The following is a 14,307-nucleotide window of genomic DNA, read 5'->3' on the forward strand; positions in this document are numbered from 1 at the left end:
TGGGAGGGGAGGGCCAGTGCCCTCAGTGGTGTGAGGGCACCCCCCACCTGCATGGCCTTGCGGCCCAGGCCATGCCTGTCGGATGCCCCACCTCCTTTCCCTGGGAAAGGTTCAGATTTGGGGGGAATGGGAAAGGCTGCCTCAGATTCCTCCCTTTCCCGCCCCCCTAAGAGCAGGTTCCCCTTCAGGTGGTAAAAGTCACTGCCGGCCGCCTGACACCACGGAAAAGCCTCTCCTCGGGTCTGGGTCTCCGTGGCCGCCTCTCCTTGCTCGTGTGCTCAGCGCATCTTCGCTCACTGTCCCGGTACCCCTACCACCCCCAGCTCACCCTCCCGGGGTGGCAGGGATGAGGCCTGTGAGCCAGTGCGGCCACCCCTGAGGTCCACAGGGAAGTCCTGGGCCTGAGGACCATGGCCCCACCCTCAGGATTCCTCAGTCAACCTGTCCCCCGCCTGTGTACACCCCACCCACTGTCTAGTTCTGGGGGCCACACGGGGTCAGGGGCGGCAGCGGCCGAGCATGGCGAGCCCCTGAGGGCTGAGGGGGTTTTAAAAGATCACAGAGTCTCCCCTCTTTATGGTACAGATGAGATTGGGGTCTAAAGAGAGAAATTCCTTTATTGAGTCCTTCCTCTGCCCATTGGAGCGTCCTTCCATCCGGGAAATACTCACCAAACACCTGTCGGATCCACGAGATACAGGGTTTGGAAAAGAAATGCGGTCCCTGCTCTCAGGTGCCTTTCATGCCGGAGGAGGAGGAGACCATAACCGCTGGCCTCCAAGCGACTGCCCCTCCCCAGGCTGGCGGTTCAGATCCCAGGCGCCTGGCTGTCCCCCAGCCTCCTGCCCCCCCAGCCTCCTGCCGCAGGACCCACACAGGACAGCCCCGCCTTCAGTGCTGTCCCCCTGCAGGCGGAAAAGCTGAGCCCCATGAAACGGGAGTCCAGGCTCCACACCTGTGGGCAGCAGAGGGGTGGGAGAGGTACAAGTGACTTTTGACCAGACTAAGGATCCCTTTTTTTTTTAATTTGGTAAAATATATGTATCATATAATTTACAATTTTACCATATTTAAGATTACAGTTCAGTAGTATTAAGTACAATCCCATCACTATCACCACCATCCACAGAACATTTTTCATCTTCCCAAACTTTGTACCCATTAAACAAGAACCCCCAACCCCCAGCCCCCAGACCAGGTTGTGTCGTGGAGAGCAGGGTTTGTGGCAGCTGTGGCCTGGGCCCTGGGGAGGTCTGTAAATCTGTGAGCCCCTCCTCGGAGTAATTTCTCCGAATATGTAAAGTGAAAGACATGTGATTGTCAATGGAGAGCTGGACTACAGGTACCAACATATCTTTTCATGTGTAGTGAGTATGTGTGATCCTGTTAACCGCTCCTCGGATGTCGATGGTTTGCATAGGTATTCTGAGATACTTGCAACCTTTCCAATGCAGTATGAAAATATCGATGACCAAGTCGCAAGTACAGGCTGTATGACTGGTTTGCTGCTTTCATTCCCCGCGGAAGAAACTGCTAAATCGCAGCTAGAGGTTGGTGGGAATAAAGAGGTGATTATTTCTCCCTCGAGTTCACCGCCGTGTTGGACCCTAACCCTGGGCAGGTGGGAGGTGTGTGGGCTCTGGGTTAACAAGTCCTTCGGGGCAGAGCTCGCCCACCCTTTCTGCTGGGAGGACCGTGTGCGGGGCCAGGAGTGCACCGAGGAGTAGCACTCGGTGACACAAACCCTCCCTGTGCACAGGCTGTGGAGGGAGGGGAGGCAGGAGCATTGCAGGACTCCCCCCCCACCACCACCACAGGGGGAAGGTGCCCCTGTTCTCCCCCAGCCGCCAGCCTGCTGTCTGAGGGGGGCAGGGCCAGTGCCCCTGGAAGGGTGCCTTCTGGCAGCTTCCCACTCCCCTCCCACCCCCTTGTCCAAAGGCTCCATGCAGAAGGAAGCCATATGGTCCTTTGTGGAACACATTCTCCCGGGTACAGTATCTTCCCGGGGAGATGCAGGGCCTGGCTCCCCAGTCAGCTGGCCTCCCCTCCCCGCTGCCTCCTCCCCCACAGCCAGCCCCAGAGAGCGGAAGGTTGTGGGGGCCAAGCTCACCAAGTCGGGGAGCCCTGCCGAGTCAGGGTGAGCGAGGAGTCTTTTAGTAACACCCACCCACACGCTCACAGAAAACTGTTGAAGGCGAATGTCTCAAAGTCAGACCCCTTTTTAGTATGAATTTGCTGTGTCTCATTCTGAGCACTAATTCCAATTTAATTGCAAGTGGCCTGAAGCCTCTTCAATAGGAGTAACAAATGGTTTGATTTTGTAAACTTCATCAGACTGCATTTTAAATGCGACACAGTAGCCCAACTCGAATGCCAATGAAGCACTGGAGTAGCTCTCTGTTTACTAATTATCCGTTTTTACTCCAAGCCACGCTGGCTGGCTTGTCTGATTAAATCGGATTTGTGGGATAGAGAACAGCTAGCAGAGTTTTCTCTATAGTAAACGAGATTGAAACTATGGGCCGCCTGGCTGCACACTGTAAATTATATTTCCTTTTAAAGGGGACGTGTCTCTTTTATTTCTCCGTCGTCCCTCCTGCATATTAAACTTTACGGCACAGAAATGCACCCGCTGCTTCCAGTCCCAGCCTCTCCCTCTCCGCCTGGTAGCCCGCTCGCTTCTGTTGCTTTCCACCTTCCCCTCTGAAGAACTGGAAAGGGAATTGGTAGCTACATCCCATAGGCACCCCCCTCTGCTCCTTTTCCTTTTCAATCCTTCGCTCCCCTCTATCTGGGGGTGAGATTTCATGGTTCCATTGTTCTAAAAGGTACCTGCGATGATTTGGGTTCTTAGAACCCATATTAAGTTGGCTCACAGAAAGTCCTAGCCATAAAATGTACTGGGATGTAACTGGACTGGGTGCTGTTACATCTTTCTTTCAGAAAGACGTGAGGATTGGTGCTGTTGGGCAGGGTTGGGCTTGAATTGGTGGTGACCGTGTAGACGGTGAAAAAACAGTTGATTTCTGAAAAATTAAATTTGTTCCTTTGGTCCACCCTACAATGAAATCCTTTCCTCTGAGCAGAGTGACGTTAAAATCACCTCGCTTCTACCTGTGGCCCAGCAGGGAAGGCCGTGAAATAGCTACTGGCAGGGTGCACCTGGGTGGATGTTGCTGGACTTGGGGCCCACAGTTGAAGCCCAGGATGGGGCGGCTGGTGTATCTGTCCTCCTCCCCACTCCCTGGCCAGTTTTGAGGCCGGGGGTCAGGCCTAGAGCTCTCTTCCTCTCTCTCTCTCTCTCTCTCTCTCTCTCTCTCTCCCCCCCCCCCCCCCCACCCCATACACAGGTGTGGTCAGATTGTGCTTAAATGGGGTGGCTTCTAAGACTTGAACTCTGCAAGCTTGACCTGACCTGCCCTCACTCTTGGTACCAACCTTTGTGCGGGAGCTTTTCATATTTTAATTTGCTCCGAATCTCCTGCAAAATTAGCGGAGTGCGCACTTTTCCCCGATTGGCCATTGTGTGCGGTACAGTACGCGAAGGTCTGGCGGTGCTTCTGATAGCCTGGTTACCGTGGGAATGAATGGCCACCACACTCTCAGGCTCACCGCCCTGCTTTTAATTGTTGACAGTAAAAAGCGTTTAAATGCTGCTTAATTTGTAATCATCTTCTGGGGGGGGAAGGAGAGGAACCATTAAAATGTCAGTAAAATGAACACGCCCTTCTCTGTTTTTTTGGTTTGGTTGCGTTATATTTATAGGGGGCAGGTTTTCTTCTCATTGCCCAATGTTTGTCAGATCTTTAAATGGCTCTGAAACAATCCGTATTTCATTTTATTTTGAATTTCCATCTCCCCAATCCCATCCCTTCCCCACCCTCTTCTGTCTCGGGGTCTTTGTCCTGCCTCTGTCTGTCCTCATCTGTCCCTTCTCTTCTATGTGCCCCCCTCTGCCTTCACCTCACAGTCTCGGGAACACACTGGGGGTTACGAGAAATCTTAAATAAGACCCCAGCCTCATTTTTCCCCCAAAGACTCCTCTTCTGGGCCCCAGTTCCTCCCCAGGGGCCTCGGGCTGACGGTGGGTGCCTGGAACCGGCGACAGCGAGTGTCTGTAGAAAATACCCTGTGCACAGTACAAGAGAGGAGAGCGACCTGCTGGTACTTAGTGTGCAGATAAGGAAATTGAAGCTCACCTGCAGGGGGACCCTCTGTGCCCTCCCACCGCTCAGAATGTAAGTGCCTACTATGTGCCAGGCACTACGTTAAAGACCTGACACTGGATTCGGAGGGGCTGGTTCTCGGCTCACCCTCTATGCCTGGTCATTGGGTGTCTTGTCTGTCACCCCGGTGTTGGGGCTATGAGAGAGAAAGCCCCTGTTCCCCATCCCCACCCCAGCAGCCAGGCCCTGCCCCAGCACAGAGAGGGGAGCAAGTACCCTCAGACCCCGAGACTCAAGGATTGTCCTGGGTGTATGGCCAGCTCTTGGAGGTACTAGCAGGTAACAGGTGGTTCCTTGGGAGAGAGGGCATGGCAGGTTCTGTCCAGCCTTGCTTTCTCCATCTTCCCGAAACCCCTGTCTCACAGAGCTGCCAAGAAGGGCCGGAGTGAGACCCCACTGGCCCCTAGCAGATGCTCAGAGAAGTTCAATCTTTCTTGCCTTGCCTTTGTTCCTCTGGGAGCTTGATGGTGCTCCCACTGAAGTCTCTCTTTAAAGGAAGGCCGTAGAAGGCAGACTTCTCGGTGGGAGAGAGGACCTTTCCGTCTTCAGCGCCCCCTTCAGTAGGCCCAGAACCACTGGCTGCGGGAGTGTGCCTGGGGGAGGCCCTTTAAGAATCATTTCCTTCACCTTTATTTTTCCAGTGCCGAAACGCGGGTCCAGAGAGGTTTAGTAACCTGCCCAAGAATGCACAGCAAGCTAGTCACTGAGCCAGGACTTGAAGGCAGGTCTCCAGCTGAAGCCTCCAGTGCTTTCCATGCTTCTCACCCCTTCAGCTGGAGCCTGTAGTGAAGGTCACGGGCAAGGACGGGGAAGAGGACAGCAGCGGGATGACTTCCCTCGCTGATCCTTTCACCTGCCAGGCAGACTGCCCACCTCACACTCGGGGTTCTTTCCCCAGAAGCCTGGGGACCAGCTGAGTCAGAGACCGAGGGACCCAGTTCCTTACAGTGCGGCTGTAGGCCTCCACCCTCCACAGGCGGAGCTGGGCACACGCCAGGGAGGGGCACTGAGGAAGGAACCCACTGTAGCTCTGTTTGCTCCTCCCACCTCCCCCCAATGAGGGAAGCAGAGCAATTGGCTTGGGAACCCAGCAAGTAGACAGGTCTCTCTCCTCTGAACTTGATTCCTGCAGAGCAAGCAGCGTAGAGACTCTGAGGAAGGTAGTTCTCTTCTCCATCTTGGGAGGAGAAGTGGGTCCCCCAATATAGCAGGATACCCACCCCCCAGCCATCTTCTCCCAGACTGGCCTCGGCTCAGAGGCACTGACCCCTCCGCACAGGGAGTTACCTGAGAGCAGCAGCTGATGCAGATCCCCAGGACAGGCCAGGTTAGGTGACTGTGGGCGCCTTCTCCTCCCGGACCTGCTCAAGTGGGTCCAGTCTTTCAATCGTGGGCCAATTAGTTTCACAAATGGGGCCCCATGGTGCCAGGGCACATTTGTTCCGGGCCTGCGCGCTGGCTGGGCCCCATTGTCCTGCCTCCCAACCCCAGTGGGCCCATTGTCCTCAGCCCCAGCGGGTGCTGCGTGCCGCTGATTTATCCAGGCGGGCATCCTGCGGGCTCCTGGCCGCACCGCCACAGCTGGCGGAGGTGCTTAAGGCCTGGGACCTCGTGACCTTTGCCCCAGTCCTGCTGTCATTTTGAAAGTTACAGACCATAGGCCCGCATACTTCTCCGGATTTACTTCCCACCCCGGCCCCTCCAGCACGCACACGCATGCGCGCACGCCCTTGCCTTCCTTGCTCTCTTGGTAGAAGTTTGGATTCATTCTGGAATGTGTCTGGAAGGGGCTGTGGGTGGGAGGTACCACAAGAGGCTAGTCTCTCATGTGGAGGAGCTGCTGCTTCCCTGGGGGGCTTCCCACCCTCGATTCCTTAGTGTGTCGCCCCCCCCCCCCCCCCCCCCCCCGCACGCAGAGCGACAGGACCCAAGGAGCTAGTCCCATCAGTGAGGCCGGCCAGGGAGCCAGGCCAGGGTGTGGCACCTCCCAATTGAATTTGCCTTTGGCCCCTTTGCGGCCAGGGCTGCCTGCCCCCTCACCTGAAAAAGGTGTCCTGGCTGGAAGTAGGTGGAACTGGGGAGATGGTCTTGTAACCGGGCAGCAAAGCCTAGACCGGGCTCCACCTTAACCGTGAACTCTCTCCTGCGAACCAAACTCCACTTTCCCCTCCTTCTTACCCCCTTTCCTTGACTTCCCACCCCATTTCTTGTCCTCCTCCTCCAGTTTCTTCCCTCCTGGCTGGTTTGTGGGAGTGATTGACAAAATTAGCAAATCCATTCATGTTATTTTATTGTGCGGGTCTCAATAAATCCCGCGTGTCCGGGTGCACCGTAATGAGCTGGCGAGCTGACAGATTTGTTTACTGTAGCTGGAGGTGCCGAGTAATGAAAGTGCTGGTGCCTGCAGCTCGCTGCTAAACAAATGCGGTCTCTGGGAGCCAGTCGCTAGCTGCTGCCTGAGGATGAGCCCCCGTTCCCTAGAGACTGAGGTGTGTGTGTGTGTGTGTGTGTGTGTGCGCGCGCGCGCCTGCATGCCTACATGTGTGTGCTTTGAGACGTAATCACACACCCATCCAAGGCTTAGTATTAAAACAAATTTGAATCAGCTGCTCCAACTCTTCCCCTTTCTGGCTGTTCATTAAGAGTTCTCTGCCTAGCCAGGGGATTGTCAAGGGCGGGAAAAAAAAAAGGACACATATGTAATACCCTTTGTAATACTTTAAGCAATAAAAATAAATAAATAAATAAAAAGTAAAAATATACATCAAAATAAAAAATAAAATAAAAAAAGAGTTCTCTGCCTAGGAACACATTCCCACCCCCTCTCCCTTGAGGAAATAGAAGGCTATGTGCATGTATAGGGTGCCTTCCAAGATTCTAAGCAGATAAGAATGAAAGGAAAAGGGGGTGGGAAGGGTTGGGTAAAGAGACTGGCATTGACAAGGCTGAAATTGTCGAGAAGGGTAAATGCTCAGGTTTTTAGCTCTTGGCTTGGTTTGGAAAGATGTAACTGATTCAAGGTGCCCAGCAGCCCTGGCCAGTGTGGCTCCGTTGGTTGGTGTCATCCTGTACACGGAAAGGTCTCGGGTTCGACTCCCGGTCAGGGGGCACAGCCATATTGCAGGTGTGAGCCCCGATCAGGGTGGGCATGGGAAAATGCCCAGCAGTAAGTGACTGTATGCAGGAGACAGGCACCATGCACAGGCTTACAGCTAAGCTGGTTTGAGACAAGCTCTCGAGGTGTTTGCTCGGCCTCTCTACCCCTCCCGGGAGGGAGGCAGTGGGCAGTAATGGAACAGCAGGACTTGGCTTGAACTCTACCAACCGTCGCTCCAGGGGTCAGTGGGTTGACACCTTCTTGGGCTGGCAGTCTGGGCCCGCACTGTGCACGTAGCTAGCTTTCTGAGGACGTGCAGGAGCGCAACTTATGTCCAAGAGGAAAACCAGAGGGGGTGCTCTTGGCCCCTTCTCGGGTAGTCCCTACGTAATGGCACGGGGAGCCAAATGCAGCAGGCCAGGTGTCATGGGCTGGGTGTTCGGTTCATTTTTGTCTCCTCCCTGCCCCCCCCCCCAAGTACCCCCCCACACACACACCGCCTGTCCTCCCCATTCTCTTGAGATGCAGACAGAGCCTCCTGCCTTCAGTGTGAGTCAGCCCCAGGCTGCTTGTCTCTGTCTGTCTCTTTCTCCCACGCAGTGGACAGTGCCTGCGTCTTGACCTCATCTTTAACAGCAGTGCCCGGGGAGGAGCCGGGAGGTGGCAGTGTGAATCTTCTCACACCCCTAAATTTGATACTTTCTTCCTCTGGGAGGAGAAGCTCCTGGGCTGGCGGGGAAGCAGCTCTTCCTTTGGTGGGGGAGGTCGGGGGGTCGGACATGGAAGCCCGTGGTGGTCCACGTGCATGGACACGCACATGCTCCAGCACACGCACACACACACACACACACCACTGTCACTGCCGGCTTACCAAAAAAAGCCAGAGTATATTTAGATTCCTCTGCTCCTTTGATTAAGAAACGGCTTCTAGCTGGAGATAATAAGAGCCTTGCTGCAAGGTGTAGCACCTGAGCCTCTCCCCAGCTGTGTGCCTCTGCTCCTGCTCCTTCCTTCCTGTGAGAGAGCTAATTGGTATGGAAATCGTACAGGTGTATAAACACGAGGGGTTTTGTGTCTCGTAATTTCAGACCCAGTCATCACCTGGGTGAAATAAGCACCCTGGTCTCTGTCACCCCCTCCTGCCTCCTCTTCCACCCGGGCCTTGGCTTTCTCCCATGTTTTTTTGCTAAAATTAAACTCGTTTTCAATTGCGAGTCTGTGAGCCGTACATGCCATGCAGCCAACGCTGGCTGTGCCTGCTGCCCGTGGAGGGCGGGGGGGGAGGGGGGAGTGCGGTGGCCGCCCTCTCCAGAGCGGGAATGGAAGCAAATGGGGTGGGCATTTGCATGACCCTGCCCACCTCACCTAGAAGCCCCTGATTCAACCTGCCACCCCCATTTCCTCTTCCTCGTCCAGCTTCCCTCCTGGCAGACACCCTCGGAGTCCCGCGCAGGAAGTGCTATGGTTTGACCTGGTAAATGGTTTCCTGGGGCCAAGGCTAACTTACGTATCTGATTTACACTGAAGTTTACAGATTGATAGGAAACAACTCTCTTCTAGGATTTGCGGACCCAGAAACGTCCGTCAGTTGCCTCATCACAGCACTGAGCAGTTGGTGCTGGAAAGGGCTGGCTAGTTTCAAACGTTGTTTCCTCTACGGGGGAAGGAGGCCCGGCAGCAGCTGCCCGGAGCCAGGGAGGGCCGCCCCGGGCCCGGAACCAGGGGCTTCCCGCTGCCTCACTGTGTGATATGTAAAACCCGTCCTTCTGCGGCCTGAGCAGTAGAGTCAGACGTGGAGCCGGAACTGGGCGTCCGACCCAGCACACCACGCGGACATGAGGGGCCCCAGCGGTCAGCGCCTGTGGGTGGCTTTGCGTTACTCATTCCAAGGAGGAATGGAAGCTCTGGCTGGAAGCTCTCGGCAGTGGGTCTGCACTTCGGCCAGCCCTAGCGGCTGCCTCCGTGCCATGCCTCCCGCCCAGGCCCCTCTGCCTTGTGTGATCGCCCCACAGTTCCTCGCTCTTTCCTGCTCCTGGCACGCCTTGAGTGCCCGCTCTCTGCCAGGCCCTGTGCTCTGTAAAGATAAAGAGAACAGTTCATGCTTTAGAGGGCTCACAATCAAACAGGCAGAGCCTCCTGTCAGAAACAAATGCAATGCGGGGTTTTTACGTGCTGTCAGCGCCAGGGCTCCCAGGAAGGTGTTCTTGGCACCGAGTGCTAAATGGTGCCACTCGGCCAAGACGCCTTCTGCAGGGTCAGCTTCCTGGAAGAAGCAGCCCAGAGTGGATAAAACAACTTGGGCTTGTGTGCGGTGCAGGCTGCGTGCGCCGTGGCCAGGTAGGCCGCGGCCTGAGGACGCCGGGCTGAGGGGGTGGCGGCTGGCATCCAGCCCGCTGCGCTCGCGGAGCTGTGCGCCCAGGCGAGCGAGGATCCGTGTCTGCCCAGAGCAAGAGGCACAACTTGCTAATTCGGACGGAGGCGTCGTCTGGGCTGGCACCGGTCTGCCACCGCTTTATAGCTGTAAAGCTCTTTCACACGCGTATCTCATTGGATGCTCTCAGCAGCCACGGGCAGCAGGGCACGGGGTGGGCATGCTCTGGCCCAGAGGAGCGCAGGGACGTGCTGAGGTCACAGGGCAAGGATGTGACAGAGCCAGGATGCCCGCGCCCCCTCCGTCTCCCGCGTGGACTGGAGCCGTGTTCTGACGCTGCCCCGCCGCACATCACCCGGCAGCTAATGAATTGCTAATATAATTTTCTAGATAATTTTATTTTCATAGCCCCACATTTTAATGTGTTTCCAAAAGCCAGCATTTATTTGCTTAATCTCCCAGTGTAATAGAATCTGCCCTGACTCATCATACATGCGGACAACCAGCTAGGCAGAAACTATAGCAAATTGGTTAATAACTCGGATCTGGTCTCGATTTTTAACTTGCTGCACCGACAGCTTTCCTGGTGTCTCCTCCACATTTCCCCTGCCCTTTTTTCTTTTCAGATATTTTTTCATTCTTTCAGCTATTGGTATCCAGACACAAGGCTGGGGAGAGTGCATGCGGGGCCTGAGAGCCTCCTGGTCTGTGTCTCTGGGCCTAGAGCAGTGTAATCAGTGGCCAGAGGCAGCCCCACGCCTTGCTGGATGTCCCAGGAAGGGGGTGGGGAGGCCCCGGGAGGGGCTCTGCTGCGTTTTCTTCCTGTCCCCGCCTGCCCTGAAATTTGCTTGTGCTGTTTCCTTAGCCCGAGTCCAGTGCCCCACCTCCTAGTCCTCGCTTCTCAATCCTCTTCACTTTTCAGAGCCATTGAGAAAGTCTCTCCGATCGCCTCAGAGCCTCTCGAGGCCGCCCTGCCTTGTCCTCGGGGTGCTTGTTGACTGGTGTCCCCCAATAGCCTGGGTGCCCTTCTCTGGTTGACCTCAGCATCTCCCTGGTCCAGCAGAGAGCCATGCCTGTGACTCGGCCCCAGCCACCCCTCCCGCCCAGGTCCTGAGCATTGCTGGGCGAGCCCTGGGCGCATGGAGCTCCTGGACCCGCGGGCTGGCGCTGGCTGCTGCTGGTGTTGCTTTGTCTTCCCGGAGAAGCCCGGGCAGACAGGTGGCAGCCTCAGAGGTAGACATGGGCCCAGCCCTGTGGTTTCTGACACCAGACAGACCTCGGCATTTTTAGACCTCAGCTCTGCCTCTTTCTCCCTGTGTGGCCTTAGGCAAGTTTTTTTCACCTGTTTTCCCATTTGTAAAAAGGGGATGCGAATGCCTGCTGTGGGCAGTGAGCCACCAGTTAGGACCCAGACGGGTCGTAGCTTCCTCAGGGGCTGCTGCACCCGGAGAGGCCGTGGCTCAGAGCAGCACTGTGCAGGGGCTCAAACACACAGGAAGTGGCGGCCAGTCTCGGAGGGCCTACCTACCGAGGGTGCCTGCCTACCTGTGCCCCGGGTCGCACAGAAATGGCTGGACTGCGTTAAACGAAAATCTCATGTTCCTCATTAGCTTAAATCCTTTGAAAATTTCCCTTTGGTTTTGGGATGAAACCTAAGGCTCTTAATATGGTTTTCAAGACCCCACACGGCCTGGCCCTGCCTGCTGCTCTGGCTCCCCTCCCCTCTCCCTGCCTCCCAGCTGCCCCGCTCGTCTGTCTGGTCCTCCGACCTGCGTGCTTCTCTCCAGCCTGGAGCGTTCACGCTACTATTGTGTCCTCCAGGAATGGTCTCCGCCACCCCCCCCCCCCCCCGCCCCCCGTGTGCTGGGTGGCATCTGTGATGAGAGCAGGGGCTTTGTATCCTTTTCCATGGTGACAGCCCCAGTGCCAAAAAGAGGGCCCTGCCTGTTGAAGGCACTGAAATAGTCTTTGCTGAGTGAATGGACCCTTAAGATGGGTGCTTTAATGACTGCAGCATCGGGTCTGATAGAAGCGGCATCGGAAGGGGAAGGGGACCCCCTCCCGGTGCCGGGTGCACTGGCTCTGCCGCTCAGGAACTGCATGGAACTCGGGACAAGCGCTTCTCTCTCGCCGCGCCTCGCTTTCCTTATCTGAAGGGTGAGGATGCAGCGCCTACGGTTTGGTGATGCGATTTTAAATTAGTTACAACTGAGCAATGGCTGGCAGATGTTATCTCCGTTATTGTTATCCTCACAGAGGCCACCCTGACATCCCACCTCCTGCCCCAGACTCCGCAAAGGCCCTCTGGTAGATGTGGTTTCGGTACCATGCCTTCGACAGCACTCCATAGAACTGCCAACTCCCATTTGCTACTGCGACATGTTTTATCAATGCTTCTCTTTCTCCACTAGACTTTGGGTGTCATGGTACCGGGAGGGAGTTGATTTTGTCCCACTGGATCACATCCTGGGTGCTCCATCGACGTTGCTTGTCCTGGGCCGCCTCTGGGTTTGCCCCTGAGCGCGGGGGTTGAGGGCACCAGTCCTGACGCGGGCCCTTGCGCTAGCCTCGATGGGTAGAGAATGGCCTTGCGTTCAGCTTCCTGAGGCTCTCCCGGCTCTGTCTCCCGCAGGCACAGACATGGCTGTCTTCTGTCTGCTGTGCGGGAAGCGTTTCCAGGCGCAGAGCGCCCTCCAGCAGCACATGGAGGTCCACGCGGGCGTGCGCAGCTACATCTGCAGCGAGTGCAACCGCACCTTCCCCAGCCACACCGCCCTCAAGCGCCACCTGCGCTCACACACAGGTAGGCCAGCCAGGTGATGGGTGGGCCAGGGTCTCAGGGAACCAGTGTCTGGTTTTACCTCCAAACACATGAAGTGGAGGTGCTGGGCAGAATTAGCCCCCAGCTCTTTGCTCAAGGATTGGGCTGGGGGTGGTTCCACGGTGCAGGTAAATGCTGATGGTTCTCCCCATCCACCTTGGGGAACTTGAGTTCTCCGTCTCTCTTTGCTCAACAGAGGGGTGTGCTCATTAGAGACGCAGTCTCGGGTCCCCCTCAGAAACTTTGATTCATTGTGTACGGGCTGAGATGCAAGACTTCAGCGTTGTTAATAAATATTCCCAAGGGATTCTGAGGCAGGTGGACCCAAAACACATTTTCAGAAAAACCTACCTGCTTGGTCTCTGGTTCTCTCTGCCACACACCCCTTTGCTCTCCCTGGCCCCCACCCCGTGGACACATGTTCCCCAAGTCAGCCTTGGGCTCCAAGGGGAATGTTGCAGAAGTGGTCCCAATTGCTCCACAATAACAGAAGCCATTTCTATCCTGGGGCCTTAACCTTATTTAGGGGAGTAAACGATAAGCCATGACATGTCTCTGCTTAGCCAGTTCCAGACGCCAGGGAGGGGAGAGGCTGTCCGTCAGCGAGGCTACACACTGTAGGTTTGGGGGTGGCATGCTTGGTCCCTGAGGGCCAAGAGCGTCTGCTTCCTTGCAACCGGCCCGGATCCCATCGTAAGGCGATGGGTGACTTAAATTCTTTCCTTTCTCTCAGACAAAATCGGGTCCCTGCTGACCGTACTGGATAAAGGACTGCCCACGCCTCTGCTGTGTGTGTTCTCTGCTGGGTTTGGGATGAGAGGGCGGGGCCAGGGCGACAGGCAGGCAGGCTCTATATCGGGACAGGGTGTACGTTCTTGTCTGTCGGACAGGGCGCAAAAACTGTGTACAGACAGGTGGTTGGGCACTTTCTCTCCTCACTCCCGAGTCTTGTCACAGCCCCGGGACTACGTGTGCAGGCCAGGCCTTCCATGGCGACGGGCTCAGCGGACAAGGGAGGGGCTTTCTTTATCGTGGACTGAGTAGCCGGTCCTGTCAGCCGTGGGCATGCTCACCAAAGAGCCTGCCTGGGCTCTCGCTTCTGGATGCCACTCTGTTCAGGGGAGCATGTGGCCCGAGCATCACCACATTTGCTGGCACAGGACAGGGAGGTCCCAGAGAGTGGGGCCAGGCGAGAAGGGCTCAGGCGGAAGGAATGCCGGCAGGACTGTGTGGTGCCTCGTAAGCATGCCTTGCAGATCCATGCACCTTCCCGCCAACACCACCCCACTGAGGTCTCAAGATGGCCAGTCACCTCCAGCCACTAGCCTCCTGTGCCTGAATCATCCAGCCCCACTGAGTCTACCCAGGTTACGCCCAGCTCTGCTCAGGCCCCTTCAGAGAGCTTGGCTCTCAGCTGTCGCAAGCTTCTGTGTCGTTGGGGGCTCAGACCCGTGGGGAGGAGGCATCGTTTGGGAGAAGCACTTGCTTAATCTCGGAAACATGGCACCTGAGCACCGCCTGTGCACACGCACAGACTCAGTGATGGCCACCAGCGAGCCCTGTACACACAGCCGCACACAGGCGGAGCGGAGCACAGCCACACAATGCCTCATTAATATTCCGCTGTTCTTGGCCCGTTTGCTGCTGGGGCCTGGTGTTTAGCATCCGCAGCTGTGTTTGGTAAGTTAGTCCAGCCGCGCTCTTGGCATTGATGGATCCCTGATTCACGCGGCTCGTCATATAATACGCTCTCAGCTGTGCTGCGTGGAGGGGCCCGAGGAGCTGTGGGGTG

The 14,307-nt window shown here is 56.2% G+C and overlaps 1 protein-coding gene across 3 annotated transcripts in view; it reads left to right on the top strand.

Moving 5' to 3' along the window:
- Positions 1-14,307, top strand: part of ZBTB16 (zinc finger and BTB domain containing 16) — a 185,484-nt gene that overhangs the window by 161,082 nt on the left and 10,095 nt on the right. For all 3 annotated transcript variants that reach the window (XM_070426081.1, XM_070426082.1, XM_070426083.1), the window contains exon 5: positions 12,327-12,497. In XM_070426081.1, coding sequence (XP_070282182.1) covers positions 12,327-12,497 — 171 coding nt within the window. The remainder of the gene's footprint in view (positions 1-12,326; positions 12,498-14,307) is intronic.

This window comes from Myotis yumanensis, unplaced genomic scaffold (genome assembly GCF_028538775.1).
Source record: "Myotis yumanensis isolate MYYU_CA2020_CCGP unplaced genomic scaffold, mMyoYum1.0.hap1 SCAF_10, whole genome shotgun sequence".
Taxonomy (NCBI): Eukaryota; Metazoa; Chordata; class Mammalia; order Chiroptera; family Vespertilionidae; genus Myotis; species Myotis yumanensis.